At 40.4% G+C, this 19,746-nt stretch overlaps 1 protein-coding gene across 1 annotated transcript; it reads right to left on the bottom strand.

Moving 5' to 3' along the window:
- Positions 1 to 824: 824 nt before the first annotated feature.
- On the bottom strand, positions 825 to 18,852 carry LOC135507174 (prostaglandin reductase 1-like). The gene is made up of 9 exons (XM_064926761.1): positions 18,605 to 18,852; positions 16,710 to 16,863; positions 13,772 to 13,875; positions 13,121 to 13,288; positions 10,893 to 11,010; positions 9,669 to 9,824; positions 9,403 to 9,508; positions 7,891 to 8,009; positions 825 to 1,373 (listed from the first exon to the last, which is right to left on the bottom strand). Exons 2-9 carry the CDS (start codon positions 16,815 to 16,817, stop codon positions 1,263 to 1,265), a joined length of 990 nt encoding a protein of 329 aa, XP_064782833.1. The 5' UTR covers positions 16,818 to 16,863; positions 18,605 to 18,852; the 3' UTR covers positions 825 to 1,262.
- Between the last annotated feature and the right edge of the window lie 894 nt (positions 18,853 to 19,746).

The following is a 19,746-nucleotide window of genomic DNA, read 5'->3' as shown; positions in this document are numbered from 1 at the left end:
CAATCAACTGGGTCTATGAGAACCAGACACACAATCAACTGGGTCTGTGAGAACCAGACACACAATCAACTGGGTCTATGAGAACCAGACACACAATCAACTGGGTCTATGAGAACCAGACACACAATCAACTGGGTCTGTGAGAACCAGACACACAATCAACTGGGTCTGTGGGAACCAGACACACAATCAACTGGGTCTGTGAGAACCAGACACACAGTCAACTGGGTCTGTGAGAACCAGACACACAGTCAACTGGGTCTGTGTTGGGTTAAGGTCACTACAGTATAAACTCAGTATAGACCAGGTTATGAGGTTGCTAGGTGTTGGGTTAAGGTCACTACAGTATAAACTCAGTATAGACCAGGTTATGGGGTTGCTAGGTGTTGGGTTAAGGTCACTACAGTATAAACTCAGTATAGACCAGGTTATGAGGTTGCTAGGTGTTGGGTTAAGGTCACTACAGTATAGACCAGGTTATGAGGTTGCTAGGTGTTGGGTTAAGGTCACTACAGTATAAACTCAGTATAGACCAGGTTATGAGGTTGCTAGGTGTTGGGTTAAGGTCACTACAGTATAGACCAGGTTATGAGGTTGCTAAGTGTTGGGTTAAGGTCACTACAGTATAAACTCAGTATAGACCAGGTTATGAGGTTGCTAGGTGTTGGGTCAAGGTCACTACAGTATAAACTCAGTATAGAACAGGTTATGAGGTTGATAGGTGTTGAGTTAAGGTCAGTATTAACCAGGTGGTGGGGACTGTCTGGTAATTAGTCAAATATGATGTTATTGGTGTAGAAACAGTAAATGATCAGTAGGCTGGATTTATTATAAACATTATATTGTGAAGACATGTTTATTTAGTTAATAGCATTACACTGGACCAAACCTGTCTGGCTGTCTGTTGAATTACACTGGACCAAACATGTCTGGCTGTCTGTTGAATTACACTGGACCAAACCTGTCTGGCTGTCTGTTGAATTACACTGGACCAAACCTGTCTGGCTGTCTGTTGAATTACACTCGACCAAACCTGTCTGGCTGTCTGTTGAATTACACTGGACCAAAACCTGTCTAGCTGTCTGTTAAACGTGTCTATGAATAAACATGGAACAGAGCACTAGAGTGTGATTTTCAGGAAGGATACTGGAATGTTAAGGTGAAACAGATTCTGGTTCTAGAACCTGGAGTGTATGAAGTTGAGTGTTCTGGAATGCTTTAGCCAGATGTTCTGGAGGAGTGTAATGTTGATTGTGATGTCATCACACCTTGACCACAGCCTTGCCGGTGTTGTCTCCCTGTAGCATGCCCATGAAGGCAGCAGGCATGTTGTTGAAACCAATGGTGATGTGTTCATTGCATCTCAGCTTGCCCTGAAGGATCAACACAAACATTTCATTCTCCTCCTCCTCGTCGTCAGCATCATCATTACCGTCATATTCCTCATCATCATCATGCTTACACAATGTTTGACAACTATTTTCATGGATTCACATGACTCTATAAAACTACCTTCACAAGGAATCTTAACTGGATTGGTTTCGATTGTATCCTGAACACTGGTAATGGAACACTGGTATTGGAACACTGGTAATGGAACACTGGTATTGGAACACTGGTAATGGAACACTGGTATTGGAACACTGGTAATGGAACACTGGTATTGAAACACTGGTAATGGAACCCTGCCCCTGTACATCAGTCATCCAGTCCAATATTGTCACAAGTAGCAGGACACTGCTAATAAAACACTAGTAGCAGAACACTGCTAATAAAACACTGGTAATGCAACACTGGTAATGCAACACTGGTAATGCAACACTGGTAAAACAACACTGGTAATACAACACTGGTAAAACAACACTGGTAAAACAACACTGGTAAAACAACACTGGTAAGACAACACTGGTAATACAACACTGGTAATACAACACTGGTAAAACAACACTGGTAAAACAACACTGGTAATACAACACTGGTAATACAACACTGGTAATACAACACTGGTAATACAACACTGGTAATACAACACTGGTAATACAACACTGGTAATACAACACTAGTAGTAGAACACTAGTAATACAACACTAATTATAGAAGACTGGTAATACAACACTGGTAATACAACACTGGTAATACAACACTAGTAATACAACACTGGTAATACAACACTGGTAATACAACACTGGTAATAGAACACTAATTATAGAAGACTGGTAATACAACACTGGTAATACAACACTGGTAATACAACACTGGTAATACAACACTGGTAATACAACACTGGTAATACAACACTGGTAATACAACACTAATTATAGAACACAGGTAATAGAACACTGGTAATACAACACTGGTAATACAACACTGGCAATACAACACTGGTAATACAACACTGGTAATAGAACACTGGTAATACAACACTGGTAATACAACACTGGTAATACAACACTGGTAATAAAACACTGGTAATACAACACTGGTAATGCAACACTGGTAATACAACACTGGTAATGGAACACTGGTATTGGAACACTGGTAATGGAACACTGGTATTGAAACACTGGTAATGGAACCCTGCCCCTGTACATCAGTCATCCAGTCCAATATTGTCACAAGTAGCAGGACACTGCTAATAAAACACTAGTAGCAGAACACTGCTAATAAAACACTGGTAATACAACACTGGTAATACAACACTGGTAATACAACACTGGTAATACAACACTGCTAAAACAACACTGGTAATACAACACTGGTAATACAACACTGGTAATACAACACTGGTAATACAACACTGGTAATACAACACTGGTAATACAACACTGGTAATGCAACACTGGTAATGCAACACTGGTAATGCAACACTGGTAATACAACACTGGTAATACAACACTGGTAATACAACACTGGTAATACAACACTGGTAAAACAACACTGGTAATACAACACTGGTAAAACAACACTGGTAATACAACACTGGTAATACAACACTGGTAATACAACACTGGTAATACAACACTGGTAATACAACACTGGTAATACAACACTGGTAATACAACACTAGTAATACAACACTAGTAGTAGAACACTAGTAATACAACACTAATTATAGAAGACTGGTAATACAACACTGGTAATACAACACTAGTAATACAACACTGGTAATACAACACTGGTAATACAACACTGGTAATACAACACTGGTAATACAACACTGGTAAAACAACACTGGTAATAGAACACTGGTAATAGAACACTAATTATAGAAGACTGGTAATACAACACTGGTAATACAACACTGGTAATACAACACTGGTAGTACAACACTGGTAATACAACACTGGTAATACAACACTGGTAATAGAACACTGGTAATAGAACACTAATTATAGAAGACTGGTAATACAACACTGGTAATACAACACTGGTAATACAACACTGGTAATACAACACTGGTAATACAACACTAGTAATACAACACTGGTAATACAACACTGGTAATACAACACTGGTAATACAACATTGGTAATACAACACTAGTAATACAACACTGGTAATAGAACACTGGTAATACAACACTGGTAATACAACACTGGTAATACAACACTGGTAGTATAACACTAATTATAGAACACAGGTAATAGAACACTGGTAATACAACACTGGTAATACAACACTGGTAATAGAACACTTGTAATACAACACTGGTAATAGAACACTGGTAATAGAACACTGGTAATACAACACTGGTAATACAACACTGGTAATACAACACTAATTATAGAATACTGGTAATACAACACTGGTAATACAACACTGGTAATACAACACTGGTAATAGAACACTAGTAATACAACACTGGTAATACAACACTAATTATAGAAGACTGGTAATACAACACTGGTAATACAACACTGGTAATAGAACACTAGTAATACAACACTGGTAATAGAACACTGGTAATACAACACTGGTAATACAACACTAGTAAAACAACACTAGTAGTAGAACACTAGTAATACAACACTGGTAATACAACACTGGTAATACAACACTAATTATAGAAGACTGGTAATACAACACTGGTAATAGAACACTGGTAATACAACACTGGTAATACAACACTAGTAATACAACACTAATTATAGAAGACTGGTAATACAACACTGGTAATACAACACTGGTAATACAACACTGGTAATAGAACACTAGTAATACAACACTGGTAATAGAACACTGTTAATACAACACTGGTAATACAACACTAGTAATACAACACTAGTAGTAGAACACTAGTAATACAACACTAATTATAGAAGACTGGTAATACAACACTGGTAATACAACACTGGTAATACAACACTAGTAGTAGAACACTAGTAATACAACTCTAATTATAGAAGACTGGTAATACAACACTGGTAATACAACACTAGTAATACAACACTAGTAGTAGAACACTAGTAATACAACACTAATTATAGAAGACTGGTAATACAACACTGGTAATACAACACTGGTAATACAACACTGGTAATACAACACTGGTAATACAACACTGGTAATAGAACACTAGTAATAGAACACTGGTAATACAACACTGGTAATACAACACTGGTAATACAACACTAGTAATACAACACTAGTAGTAGAACACTAGTAATACAACACTAATTATAGAAGACTGGTAATACAACACTGGTAATACAACACTGGTAATACAACACTGGTAATACAACACTGGTAATACAACACTAGTAATACAACACTGGTAATACAACACTGGTAATACAACACTGGTAATACAACACTGGTAATACAACACTGGTAATACAACACTGGTAATACAACACTGGTAATAGAACACTGGTAATAGAACACTAATTATAGACGACTGGTATTAGAACACTGGTAATAGAACACTAATTATAGAACACTGGTAATACAACACTGGTAGTACAACACTGGTAGTAGAACACTGGTAATAGAACACTAATTATAGAACACTAATTATAGAACACTGGTAATAGAACACTAATAATAGAACACTGGTAATAGAACACTAATAATCGAACACTGGTAATAGAACACTAATTATAGAACACTGGTAATAGAACACTAATAATAGAACACTGGTAATAGAACACTACTAATAGAACACTGGTAATAGAACACTAATAATAGAACACTGGTAATAGAACACTAGTAATAAAACACTGGTAATAGAACACTAATAATAGAAAACTGGTAATAGAACACTAGTAATAGAACACTGGTAATAGAACACTAATAATAGAAAACTGGTGATAGAACACCAATAATAGAACACTGGTAATAGAACACTAATAATAGAACACTGGTAATAGAACACTAATAATAGAACACTGGTAATAGAACACTAGTAATAGAAAACTGGTAATAGAACACTAATTATAGAAGACTGGTAATACAACACTGGTAATACAACACTGGTAATACAACACTGGTAATACAACACTGGTAATACAACACTGGTAATACAACACTGGTAATAGAACACTGGTAATAGAACACTAATTATAGAAGACTGGTAATACAACACTGGTAATACAACACTGGTAATACAACACTGGTAATACAACACTGGTAATACAACACTAGTAATACAACACTGGTAATACAACACTGGTAATACAACACTGGTAATACAACACTGGTAATACAACATTGGTAATACAACACTAGTAATACAACACTGGTAATAGAACACTGGTAATACAACACTGGTAATACAACACTGGTAATACAACACTGGTAGTATAACACTAATTATAGAACACAGGTAATAGAACACTGGTAATACAACACTGGTAATACAACACTGGTAATAGAACACTTGTAATACAACACTGGTAATAGAACACTGGTAATAGAACACTGGTAATACAACACTGGTAATACAACACTGGTAATACAACACTAATTATAGAATACTGGTAATACAACACTGGTAATACAACACTGGTAATACAACACTGGTAATAGAACACTAGTAATACAACACTGGTAATACAACACTAATTATAGAAGACTGGTAATACAACACTGGTAATACAACACTGGTAATAGAACACTAGTAATACAACACTGGTAATAGAACACTGGTAATACAACACTGGTAATACAACACTAGTAATACAACACTAGTAGTAGAACACTAGTAATACAACACTGGTAATACAACACTGGTAATACAACACTAATTATAGAAGACTGGTAATACAACACTGGTAATAGAACACTGGTAATACAACACTGGTAATACAACACTAGTAATACAACACTAATTATAGAAGACTGGTAATACAACACTGGTAATACAACACTGGTAATACAACACTGGTAATAGAACACTAGTAATACAACACTGGTAATAGAACACTGTTAATACAACACTGGTAATACAACACTAGTAATACAACACTAGTAGTAGAACACTAGTAATACAACACTAATTATAGAAGACTGGTAATACAACACTGGTAATACAACACTGGTAATACAACACTAGTAGTAGAACACTAGTAATACAACTCTAATTATAGAAGACTGGTAATACAACACTGGTAATACAACACTAGTAATACAACACTAGTAGTAGAACACTAGTAATACAACACTAATTATAGAAGACTGGTAATACAACACTGGTAATACAACACTGGTAATACAACACTGGTAATACAACACTGGTAATACAACACTGGTAATAGAACACTAGTAATAGAACACTGGTAATACAACACTGGTAATACAACACTGGTAATACAACACTAGTAATACAACACTAGTAGTAGAACACTAGTAATACAACACTAATTATAGAAGACTGGTAATACAACACTGGTAATACAACACTGGTAATACAACACTGGTAATACAACACTGGTAATACAACACTAGTAATACAACACTGGTAATACAACACTGGTAATACAACACTGGTAATACAACACTGGTAATACAACACTGGTAATACAACACTGGTAATACAACACTGGTAATAGAACACTGGTAATAGAACACTAATTATAGAAGACTGGTATTAGAACACTGGTAATAGAACACTAATTATAGAACACTGGTAATACAACACTGGTAGTACAACACTGGTAGTAGAACACTGGTAATAGAACACTGGTAATAGAACACTAATTATAGAACACTAATTATAGAACACTGGTAATAGAACACTAATAATAGAACACTGGTAATAGAACACTAATAATCGAACACTGGTAATAGAACACTAATTATAGAACACTGGTAATAGAACACTAATAATAGAACACTGGTAATAGAACACTACTAATAGAACACTGGTAATAGAACACTAATAATAGAACACTGGTAATAGAACACTAGTAATAAAACACTGGTAATAGAACACTAATAATAGAAAACTGGTAATAGAACACTAGTAATAGAACACTGGTAATAGAACACTAATAATAGAAAACTGGTGATAGAACACCAATAATAGAACACTGGTAATAGAACACTAATAATAGAACACTGGTAATAGAACACTAATAATAGAACACTGGTAATAGAACACTAGTAATAGAAAACTGGTAATAGAACACCAATAATAGAACACTGGTAATAGAACACTAATAATAGAACACTGGTAATAGAACACTAATAATAGAACACTGGTAATAGAACACTAGTAATAGAACACTGGTAATAGACACTAGTAATAGAACACTGGTAATAGAACACTAATAATAGAACACTGGTAATAGAACACTAATAATAGAACACTGGTAATAGAACACTGGTAATAGAAACCTGGTAATAGAACAATAGTAATAGAACCCTGCTAGTAGAACCCTCTCTCTGTACCTCAGTCATCCAGGCCATCAGCCTCCTCAGTGACTGCTGGTGTTTGTGTTTCCAGCGAGCACACAGGAAGCCCTCCATCCTCAGCTGCTTGAAGATCATATGGGTGTGTACATACGGCCCTGAAATATAAACACATACAGTAGCCAAATATTAACCAGTTCCACAGATACAGTAAGATCATATGGGTGTGTACATACGGCCCTGAAATATAAATAAATAACTGTGGTGTGGACAGTATACCTGTCTGTGGTGTGGACAGTATACCTGTCTGTGGTGTGGACAGTATACCTGTCTGTGGTGTGGACAGTATACCTGTCTGTGGTGTGGACAGTAGACCTGTCTGTGGTGTGGACAGTATACCTGTCTGTGGTGTGGACAGTAGACCTGTCTGTGGTGTGGACAGTATACCTGTCTGTGGTGTGGACAGTATACCTGTCTGTGGTGTGGACAGTATACCTGTCTGTGGTGTGGACAGTATACCTGTCTGTGGTGTGGACAGTAGACCTGTCTGTGGTGTGGACAGTATACCTGTCTGTGGTGTGGACAGTATACCTGTCTGTGGTGTGGACAGTATACCTGTCTGTGGTGTGGACAGTATACCTGTCTGTGGTGTGGACAGTAGACCTGTCTGTGGTGTGGACAGTAGACCTGTCTGTGGTGTGGACAGTAGACCTGTCTGTGGTGTGGACAGTATACCTGTCTGTGGTGTGGACAGTAGACCTGTCTGTGGTGTGGACAGTAGACCTGTCTGTGGTGTGGACAGTATACCTGTCTGTGGTGTGGACAGTATACCTGTCTGTGGTGTGGACAGTAGACCTGTCTGTGGCGTGGACAGTAGACCTGTCTGTGGCGTGGACAGTAGACCTGTCTGTGGCGTGGACAGTAGACCTGTCTGTGGCGTGGACAGTAGACCTGTCTGTGGCGTGGACAGTATACCTGTCTGTGGTGTGGACAGTATACCTGTCTGTGGTGTGGACAGTAGACCTGTCTGTGGTGTGGACAGTAGACCTGTCTGTGGTGTGGACAGTAGACCTGTCTGTGGTGTGGACAGTAGACCTGTCTGTGGTGCGGACAGTATACCTGTCTGTGGTGTGGACAGTAGACCTGTCTGTGGTGTGGACAGTAGACCTGTCTGTAGTGTGGACAGTATACCTGTCTGTGGTGTGGACAGTAGACCTGTCTGTGGTGTGGACAGTATACCTGTCTGTGGTGTGGACAGTAGACCTGTCTGTGGTGTGGACAGTAGACCTGTCTGTGGTGTGGACAGTAGACCTGTCTGTGGTGTGGACAGTAGACCTGTCTGTAGTGTGGACAGTAGACCTGTCTGTGGTGTGGACAGTATACCTGTCTGTGGTGTGGACAGTAGACCTGTCTGTGGTGTGGACAGTAGACCTGTCTGTGGTGTGGACAGTAGACCTGTCTGTAGTGTGGACAGTATACCTGTCTGTGGTGTGGACAGTAGACCTGTCTGTGGTGTGGACAGTAGACCTGTCTGTGGTGTGGACAGTATACCTGTCTGTGGTGTGGTGTCGTTGTACATGGAGATGCTTCCACACACAGCTATTCTGCCATACTCTCTCATCTGAGGCATCACTACACTGGAGAACTTCCCCCCAACCTGGACGGAGAGAGAGATTGAGCTTTGATACACACACACACACACACGCACACACACACGAACACACGCACACACACACACACACACACACGCATGTCCACACACACGCATGTCCACACACACAAAGAGTGTGTGTGTGCGAGTGGTGCAGTGACCTCACGTTCTCAAAGTAGCAGTCGTATCCGTGTGGCGCGGCCTCCCTGAGTGATTCCTCCAGAGAGGTGGCAGTCTTGTAGTTGAAGACCTGGTCAAAACCCAGCTCCTTTAGATAGGACACCTTGGTATCTGTCCCCGCACAGCCCACCACTCTGCAGCCCTGAGGACGGACACACACACACACACACACACACAGTGTCACGACTTCTGCCAAAGTCGGTCCCTCTCCTTGTTCGGGTGGCGTTCGGCGGTCAACGTCACCGGTCTTCTAGCCACCACTGAGCCACTTTTCATTTTCCATTTGTTTTGTCTTTGTTTTCTACACACCTGGTTTCTATTCCCCAATTACATGTTCATTATTTAACCTCTGCTCCAGCAGGTTTATCTCTCTGGTCACCCCCACAGCCAATTACTCCTTCAAGTTCTCTGCTGCCAATGAATGGAATGAACTACAAAAATCTCTGAAACTGGAAACACTTATCTCCCTCACTAGCTTTAAGCACCAGCTGTCAGAGCAGCTCACAGATTACTGCACCTGTACATAGCCCATCTATAATTTAGCCCAAACAACTACCTCATCCCTTACTATATTTATTTATTTTGCTCCTTTGCACCCCATTATTTTATTTCTACTTTGCACATTCCTTCACTGCAAATCTACCATTCCAGTGTTTTACTTGCTATATTGTATTTACTTTGCCACCATGGCCTTTTTTTTGCCTTTACCTCCCTTATCTCACCTCATTTGCTCACATTGTATATAGACTTATTTTTCTACTGTATTATTGACTGTATGTTTGTTTTACTCCATGTGTAACTCTGTTGTTGGATGTGTCAAACTGCTTTGCTTTATCTTGGCCAGGTCGCAATTGTAAATGAGAACTTGTTCTCAACTTGCCCACCTGGTTAAATAAAGGGGGGAGAAAAATGAAATAAAAATGTTTTGTTTGTGAGTTGTTGTTTATTGTATTACGGTCCGTTATTGTGGGCTCGGTTTATTATGTTGTATGTTGTGAATATTATGAGTAAATATGTGTTTTACTCAATGCGCCTGACTCTCTACAGCAGCTACACACAGACCTTATTACACAGACTCACTATACATTATGAAAGTCACTGGTAACACACAGAGACACATGGAATGTAGAACACAACTCATCTTCAGGAAGTAACTAACACTGTTGAGACTTGTTGGGAACGCTCTGGGAACGTTGGGGGAATGTTGTACCTTGATCTTGGCGATCTGTCCCACCACTGAGCCCACGGCTCCTGCTGCAGCGTTCACCAGAAGAGTCTCCCCCTTCTTTATCTCACACACCTCCTCTAGTCCATACAGAGCTGTCAGACTAGAGAGATATCATCATCACCATCAGCACTGTTATAACCACTACTGTATATCACACACCTCCTCTAGTCCATACAGAGCTGTCAGACTAGAGATATCATCATCACCATCAGCACTGTTATAACCACTACTGTATATCACACACCTCCTCTAGTCCATACAGAGCTGTCAGACTAGAGATATATCATCATCACCATCAGCACTGTTATAACCACTACTGTATATCACACACCTCCTCTAGTCCATACAGAGCTGTCAGACTAGACAGATATCATCATCACCATCAGCACTGTTATAACCACTACTGTATATCACACACCTCCTCTAGTCCATACAGAGCTGTCAGACTAGAGATATCATCATCACCATCAGCACTGTTATAACCACTACTGTATATCACACACCTCCTCTAGTCCATACAGAGCTGTCAGACTAGAGAGATATCATCATCACCATCAGCACTGTTATAACCACTACTGTATATCACACACCTCCTCTAGTCCATACAGAGCTGTCAGACTAGAGAGATATCATCATCACCATCAGCACTGTTATAACCACTACTGTATATCACACACCTCCTCTAGTCCATACAGAGCTGTCAGACTAGAGAGATATCATCATCACCATCAGCACTGTTATAACCACTACTGTATATCACACACCTCCTCTAGTCCTTACAGAGCTGTCAGACTAGAGAGATATCATCATCACCATCAGCACTGTTATAACCACTACTGTATATCACACACCTCCTCTAGTCCTTACAGAGCTGTCAGACTAGAGATATCATCATCACCATCAGCACTGTTATAACCACTACTGTATATCACACACCTCCTCTAGTCCTTACAGAGCTGTCAGACTAGAGATATCATCATCACCATCAGCACTGTTATAACCACTACTGTATATCACACACCTCCTCTAGTCCTTACAGAGCTGTCAGACTAGAGAGATATCATCATCACCATCAGCACTGTTATAACCACTACTGTATATCACACACCTCCTCTAGTCCATACAGAGCTGTCAGACTAGAGAGATATCATCATCACCATCAGCACTGTTATAACCACTACTGTATATCACACACCTCCTCTAGTCCATACAGAGCTGTCAGACTAGAGATATCATCATCACCATCAGCACTGTTATAACCACTACTGTATATCACACACCTCCTCTAGTCCTTACAGAGCTGTCAGACTAGAGAGATATCATCATCACCATCAGCACTGTTATAACCACTACTGTATATCACACACCTCCTCTAGTCCTTACAGAGCTGTCAGACTAGAGAGATATCATCATCACCATCAGCACTGTTATAACCACTACTGTATATCACACACCTCCTCTAGTCCTTACAGAGCTGTCAGACTAGAGATATCATCATCACCATCAGCACTGTTATAACCACTACTGTATATCACACACCTCCTCTAGTCCATACAGAGCTGTCAGACTAGAGATATCATCATCACCATCAGCACTGTTATAACCACTACTGTATATCACACACCTCCTCTAGTCCATACAGAGCTGTCAGACTAGAGAGATATCATCATCACCATCAGCACTGTTATAACCACTACTGTATATCACACACCTCCTCTAGTCCTTACAGAGCTGTCAGACTAGAGATATCATCATCACCATCAGCACTGTTATAACCACTACTGTATATCACACACCTCCTCTAGTCCATACAGAGCTGTCAGACTAGAGAGATATCATCATCACCATCAGCACTGTTATAACCACTACTGTATATCACACACCTCCTCTAGTCCATACAGAGCTGTCAGACTAGAGAGATATCATCATCACCATCAGCACTGTTATAACCACTACTGTATATCACACACCTCCTCTAGTCCTTACAGAGCTGTCAGACTAGAGATATCATCATCACCATCAGCACTGTTATAACCACTACTGTATATCACACACCTCCTCTAGTCCATACAGAGCTGTCAGACTAGAGAGATATCATCATCACCATCAGCACTGTTATAACCACTACTGTATATCACACACCTCTCAACCACACAGGGCAGTCTGCATATCTATCTATCTATCTATCGAGAGAGATCCATCCATCCTACCCAGGCATGCCGATGGCCCCCAGGGCCAGGGAGAGGGGGATGTCCTGGGGCCAGTCGGGAAGCACAGGGGTCAGCTCTGCCCCATCACACACCCAGTGACTCCTCCATCCACAATCACTGACCACATGGCAGCCCACCGGGAAGCTGGGGTTATAGCTCTGGATCACCCTGGAGAGGGGAGGGGGGAGATAGAGACAGAGAGAGGTGAGTGTGTGTGTCAACATGACTGGCAGTCAGTCTGTAGTGTGTCAACATGAGTGTCAGTCAGTCTGTAGTGTGTCAACATGAGTGTCAGTCAGTCTGTAGTGTGTCAACATGAGTGTCAGTCAGACTATAGTGTGTCAACATGAGTGTCAGTCAGTCTGTAGTGTCAACATGAGTGTCAGTCAGTCTATAGTGTCAACATGAGTGTCAGTCAGTCTATAGTGTCAACATGACTGTCAGTCAGTCTATAGTGTCAACATGTGTGTCAGTCAGTCTATAGTGTGTCAACATGAGTGTCAGTCAGTCTATAGTGTCAACATGAGTGTCAGTCAGTCTATAGTGTCAACATGAGTGTCAGTCAGTCTATAGTGTCAACATGACTGTCAGTCAGTCTAGTATGTGTTTGCATCCACATGCCCACCTCCCTCCCCCATAATGTACCCTTACTTGGCAACTTGTGATCCAATCATAACGTCTCCCTCCTTCATCATTGTCTGGCTGTAGGGTCTCATGTAAGGGTCCACACTGAGGAACACAGCCTCCAACAGCACCTGAACAGTGGTCTATTCATTAGTACACACATTTTGCAACTGAAAATATTTTGCTAAAAAAATGTATAATTTGTTAAGGGGTATATTCATTAGTGGACACCGTTTTGCAAAGAAAACACGTGTTTTTTAACACAGATATCAAGTCATTTCACATGCCATGGAACAATGATGCAGTTTCCGGTAGGGCGCAAAGACAATTTTCCCCTCTGGGACATTAAGGGGCAATTCCGCCACTTTCAACTTCATATTCTTTATCTCCAGCAACAATCCAGGGTCTACATGTGAAAACAGTGTGTTTCTGTGATCCGTGGTTAAAAAGAGAAGAAGGTCCTCAAAAAGTATTCTCTGTGACATCACAGGGTAGAATTAAAACAGTGATTTCTTGCTCCCCACGTCACTGCAAATCTCAGCGTTAGAAAAACACTGTTTTTAAAAATGTTTTTAACTTTTGATGAATTGAAAATGAAAGAGAGCCGCACACTCAGATGAGCTCAGATGCAAAAATGTAATTACCAACATTTCGACTGCAAAGCTGTCTTCATCGGGGTATAATCACAAACACTGCAGGATGACTTGTTTATACAGTGTCAAAAAACACAGGTGTCTGTAATCATGGCCAAGAGTGGCCTAATATCATTGGTTAATTCTAGTCACTTTCTATACTTTGCCGAAATTACACAAGAATGTTACAAAACCTCCAGGGCGCCCTATTGTGGAGGGCATTGATGCAGTAACGGCTCCTATTGTAGCGGGCATTGATGCAGTAACGGCCCCTCTATCTACTTTTGTTAACTTTTTTATTAGACCACTCGCAGAACAGCTCCCCTCCTTTGTAAAGGACACCAGCAGTATGATCTCTATCAATGAATCTCTTGATCCTCTCCCTGAGAATACCTTGTTGGTTACTTTTGATGTTGAGTCGTTATACACTAATATTCCACACGAGGGCGGTATTCGAAGCTATGGAAAATGTTCTTCTGCAACGTGACACTAATGAACTACCTTCCAGTGCCTGCATTATAACATTGGCTGAAATAGTACTCACACATAACTATTTAATGTTTCTAAATTATTTCTTTATTCAGACGAAGGGTACTGCTATGGAATCCCCCATGGCTCCTAACTATGCTAATTTGTATGTGGGTTACATGGAGAAACAGTCTATTTTCAATCCTCTCAAAAATGTTTTCTTGACGAACATCATTATTTGGAAACGGTATATTGATGATATTTGTGTTCTATGGAGGGGTGATGCTAAACAGCTCCAGGCGTTCCATGCTTTTCTTCACTCCTGTTCTGAGCATCTGAGATTTACTATGTAATCAGATACATGTCTAATCAGTGTTCTTGATCTGATCTTGTGTGAAGATAATGTTCTATACACTGATCTTTACAGGAAACCTACTGATCCTAACAGTTTGTTGAGGGCTGTCACCCACTTCCCTTGAAAAATAGTTTGCCCTACAGCCAATTCTGTCGAATCAAAAGAATTTGCAAAACACAATCAGATTTCGACAGATAATTGGCTGAGACGCAAAGAAAGTTCAAGGAGAGGGGCTACAAGAGTGGTCATATTAATATTGCAATTGAGAAAATTCTAAACAAAACGAGACATGACCTTTTTCAAGTCTCGCAAAAAGACACATTCTTGTGTTCTAACTACCCGCTATTCAAAACGTTCTGAACAAATTAAGGGAATCGTTCACAAACATTGGCACATTCTAAAATCCGATGATCGTCTCGGGAATGTGTTTTCAGACCGTCCCTTGGTCGTATTCACGCGGGGCAGAAATCTCAGAGACCAGTTGGTACTCTGATTTACCAACCCAAGATATTCCTGAACAACGTCTATTTGCGCCCCAACTGGATGGAAACTACAAATGTAATGGCTGTGCTCAATGCAATGGCACTTATAAATGTAGATCCTTCAAACACCCACAAACAGGGAAGCAGATCCCAATCAAAGGTGTTATTATGTGCTCCACTAAGGCAGTTATTTATCTTATAACTTGTCCTTGTGGTAAAAATGGTGTGGGTAAAACAAAGCGCAAATTAAAAGTAAGTATCTCAGAGCATCGTAGCACCATTAGGTGTAAAAACTTACCCAGTTGCGGCCCACTTCTTGGAGGCAGGCCACCCGATTTCGTCTCTGCGTTATATTGGCATTGAACATGTCACCCTCCCTAGAAGAGGGGGTGACCTTAATAATTTATTGTTAAAATGAGAGGCTGCCTGGATCTTTAACTTAAAGACCCTTGCTCCCTTCGGTCTCAACGTAGACTTTGATCTGAAGCCATTCTTGTGATTATTGTGACTTTGCCATTGTAATTGTTTGTAAGCTTGTGTAGTCAAATGAATTTATGATCGTATGCTATCCATTTGTTGTTTGTATGTTGTTCTTTGTGTGCCATTTTAATATTTGATTATTAACCAATGATATTAGGCCACTCTTGGCCATGATTACAGACACCTGTGTCTTTTGACACTGTATAAACAAGTCATCCTGCAGTGTTTGTGATTATACCCTGATGAAGACAGCTTGGCTGTCGAAACATTGGTAATTACATTTTTGCATCTGAGCTCCTAGAGTGTGCGGCTCTCTTTTATTTTCAAGTTTTCTACTCCGCGAGCCAGCACCTCGCCTAAATAGGTGTGCGTTTCTTTTTCTTCTAGATTAACTTTTGATGATGTCATCGAGTAGAACTTTTTTTCTACAAAACATAGAAATGCAAAATTTCCACATATGTAGTAGACGCTGTTATTGTGCTGCATATGATGGAGATATAAGGTTGGAAAATGGTGGAATTGCCCTTCAAAGTCTATCCTATCCTCACCTGTCCATTCTTGGGCTGCGGCAGCGTCTCCTCCTTCAGATGGAAGTCACTAGCCTTGGGGAAACCCTGGAAGTGCTGGCGTAACGTCCAGGCCTTGGACACAACCATGGTGCTCTGTTCCTCTGGTCGAAAACAGTAGATCTGTAGAGACTGGCTGGAGGGAAGAGGAGGAGACAGTGGTCTGAGTGTATGAGAGAGACAGAGGGAGATATTGAACATGTGTTGTGTGTCTTGGGTTGAAATCACAGCGTAAATATTTGCATTCCTTTGTGCATATGCTAATAAACCCTATCACAGCTATGTTTACTCAGGGCAGGTCATGAAAACGACTTTGTCCCAATGTTTACTCAGGGCAAGTCATGAAAACTATTGTTTAGCCATGTTTACTCAGGGCAGGTCATGAAAACTATTGTTTAGCCATGTTTACGCAGGGCAGGTGACATAAAACAACTTTGGGTTGGGAGCAAAATACATTTTCATTCACTCCTGCAAGATAACGGACAATAAAGTATTATTATTGTACATCAAATGATTCTACTTGATTCTACCTGAATATGCGGAAACTCAAGGGCGCGACTTTGGTTTTAGAAGTGGGGGGGCATAACAATACATATATTATTACCAGCCTACCCGACCACTCGGAGGCATCCACATGGTCCTAAAGCACACATTTGCCTCGTTTTGTATCACATTTCCAATTATAAAACTGGGGTGGAAAAAATTGAAATATCTGCATGCCCCCCCCCCCCCTCCCCAGTGAAAGTTGCGCCCCTGATAAAACAGAAGTATGTCCAGCTATCCTAGTCTTCACACTCTACATTTTATTTTCTGGCTGAACCTTTATTTAACTAGGCAAGTCAGTTAAGAACATATTCTTATTTACAATGATGGCTTACCCCGGACAAAGCTGGGCCAATTGTGCGGCGCCCTACGGGGCTCCCAATCACGGCCTGATGTGATACCTGGATTTGAACCAGAGACTGTAGTGACACCTCTTGCACTGATATGCAGTGCCTTAGACCGCTGCACCACTCAGCAGCCCATGTACATCGAGTGCATTCCTTACCTAGCTATATTTAAAGCTGATTAAATATTGTCATCTATGTTTTCCATTAAAGTATTTGGTAATTGAATGGAATAGATCTAAGCATTGCCACTGTGGATTTCAGACAGCTTCATTTCAGCTACTTTGCAACAGTGTTGCTATGGGTTACTTTATAGGTGGCTGTAACGACTTTGATCTCGAATGTCCACTTCATACAGAGAAATGACACTCCAGCAATGAACTAAAGCAGCCGTTCATGAAATATAGTTGTGATGAATGGGCTTTTATGGAATGCAATATATGCACGTGTTCAGACAAGACAACTCAACCCAAGGCTGGTCCCAGATCTATTTGTATGCCAACTGTAGCCGACATGCAACCAACTCCTATTCCTATAGTCGTTGTTTGTGGTTGAAGTTGAATTCTTGGTTTAAAACAGACGATCAAGCTATTCTATGCTAGCCGTTATGCTTTAATGTAAAAATGATCAAATATGTGTTATTAATTCAACGTTTCTCAGGCGTCAACATGCGGAATAGATCTACTTCAGCAACAACAACAAAAAGGCGAGGAGCGGAGGAACCCTGCCCGTAAACTACATGCGTGCTGGTAATAAGCATCTCATCCAAGCAGCCAGATAACGGAATGGAACTAGTCCTACTTTTAGCGAAAGCGAATCCTCACTCGCACGACATCCGTTAATAAACGCGTAATTAAGCCACCGCGAAATCGACTGAATGAGTGTAGGCCAACGTCTCATAAACGCGGAACTTGTAAATTCGATAAACATTTGTACTAGACAAACACTGAATATTAGGGTAGAAAGTGTGGATATGTCTGTTTACTTTACCGTTTGGTCCGTACTTGCGCGTCTGCTGTTTCAGTTCAGGCTCGCCCAAGTCTGCTGGAGAAAGTTGGCTCGTCAGTGGATCTCAGGATTGGGTATAGTAACCGATCTGTCGCAGTGTCCGGAAGGGAACTGTGGGCTTTGTTACTGGCATTGGAGTTATAACGTTGCCTAACCTTTCACCCTAATATTTCCTCACCGACCGAAAAAGCAGAATCATTGAACAGTGCGATGACAGAAGTTGTAGGCTAATGCTACGTTCATAACCACGTGGAAAGGTTGTATTTGCCATGTACGACTGGGAAAAAAACATCTTATTGAACGTCCCCTCCAACTGGTAATTACTAGAGGAAAACACGTTTATCATCCCTGAGCTCAGACTTCTCCCACATGCTGACCTTTGTCGTCATCTACTAAGAAAATTACTTCCAGAACAGCATTTTCTGCAGTTAAGTGCAACAAAACCTTATTTATAAAAAGTAATCTATTAATATGGTTTTGTAACATTATAATTTGTTTACAAGCATGATGCCCATGGTTGATGTCCATGGTTGAGGCAGCTTTTTGTTTTTTAGCCAGTTGCAGTTTCTCAAAGAGTTCAAAGCATGTGAATGCATCAACTGGTATTATGACTTCACAACTGGTACTTACCACTTGACATGAATGCAGCATTACTCCGTCAATTTATGCTGCATTCATAACCAATTGGGAGGTGGTTATTACTAGAGGTGTGCCGACTATTCGAACAAGCAAGTATGGTGAAGGAAATGAGCAATTCTCTTGATACGATTATGATCCGAGTCTTTCTTTATTATCCGTGATCGGAAACGCATCTTTCTCTTGTCAGTCAGTCAAGTGAGGAGCTGCTACATCATCTAAATAGCTCAACTGGCTAGTTTGCCTGTCTGTAAAGAGAAGGGTGGGCTGTATATTGATCCTGCTGTTCTGATTGGATAGAGTAAAGCTGTGTTTCTCTGTCCAGTCGCTTCATAATTTCACCCGATCACATTCACTTCTGTTTCGGTGTGGTCATTCACGTTAGTCTGCTGCTATGATAAATCACATGGCAAGGACGTTTGCTATCAAGCTATCAATGTGCTTAATATCTAACAAACGGGTGAGGGTAGGAAAAAAAGATGAAACGC

Source organism: Oncorhynchus masou, chromosome 20 (genome assembly GCF_036934945.1).
Source record: "Oncorhynchus masou masou isolate Uvic2021 chromosome 20, UVic_Omas_1.1, whole genome shotgun sequence".
Classification (NCBI taxonomy): Eukaryota; Metazoa; Chordata; class Actinopteri; order Salmoniformes; family Salmonidae; genus Oncorhynchus; species Oncorhynchus masou.
Note: the sequence above shows the minus strand (reverse complement) of the source record. Positions and strands in the feature narration are given on the sequence as shown.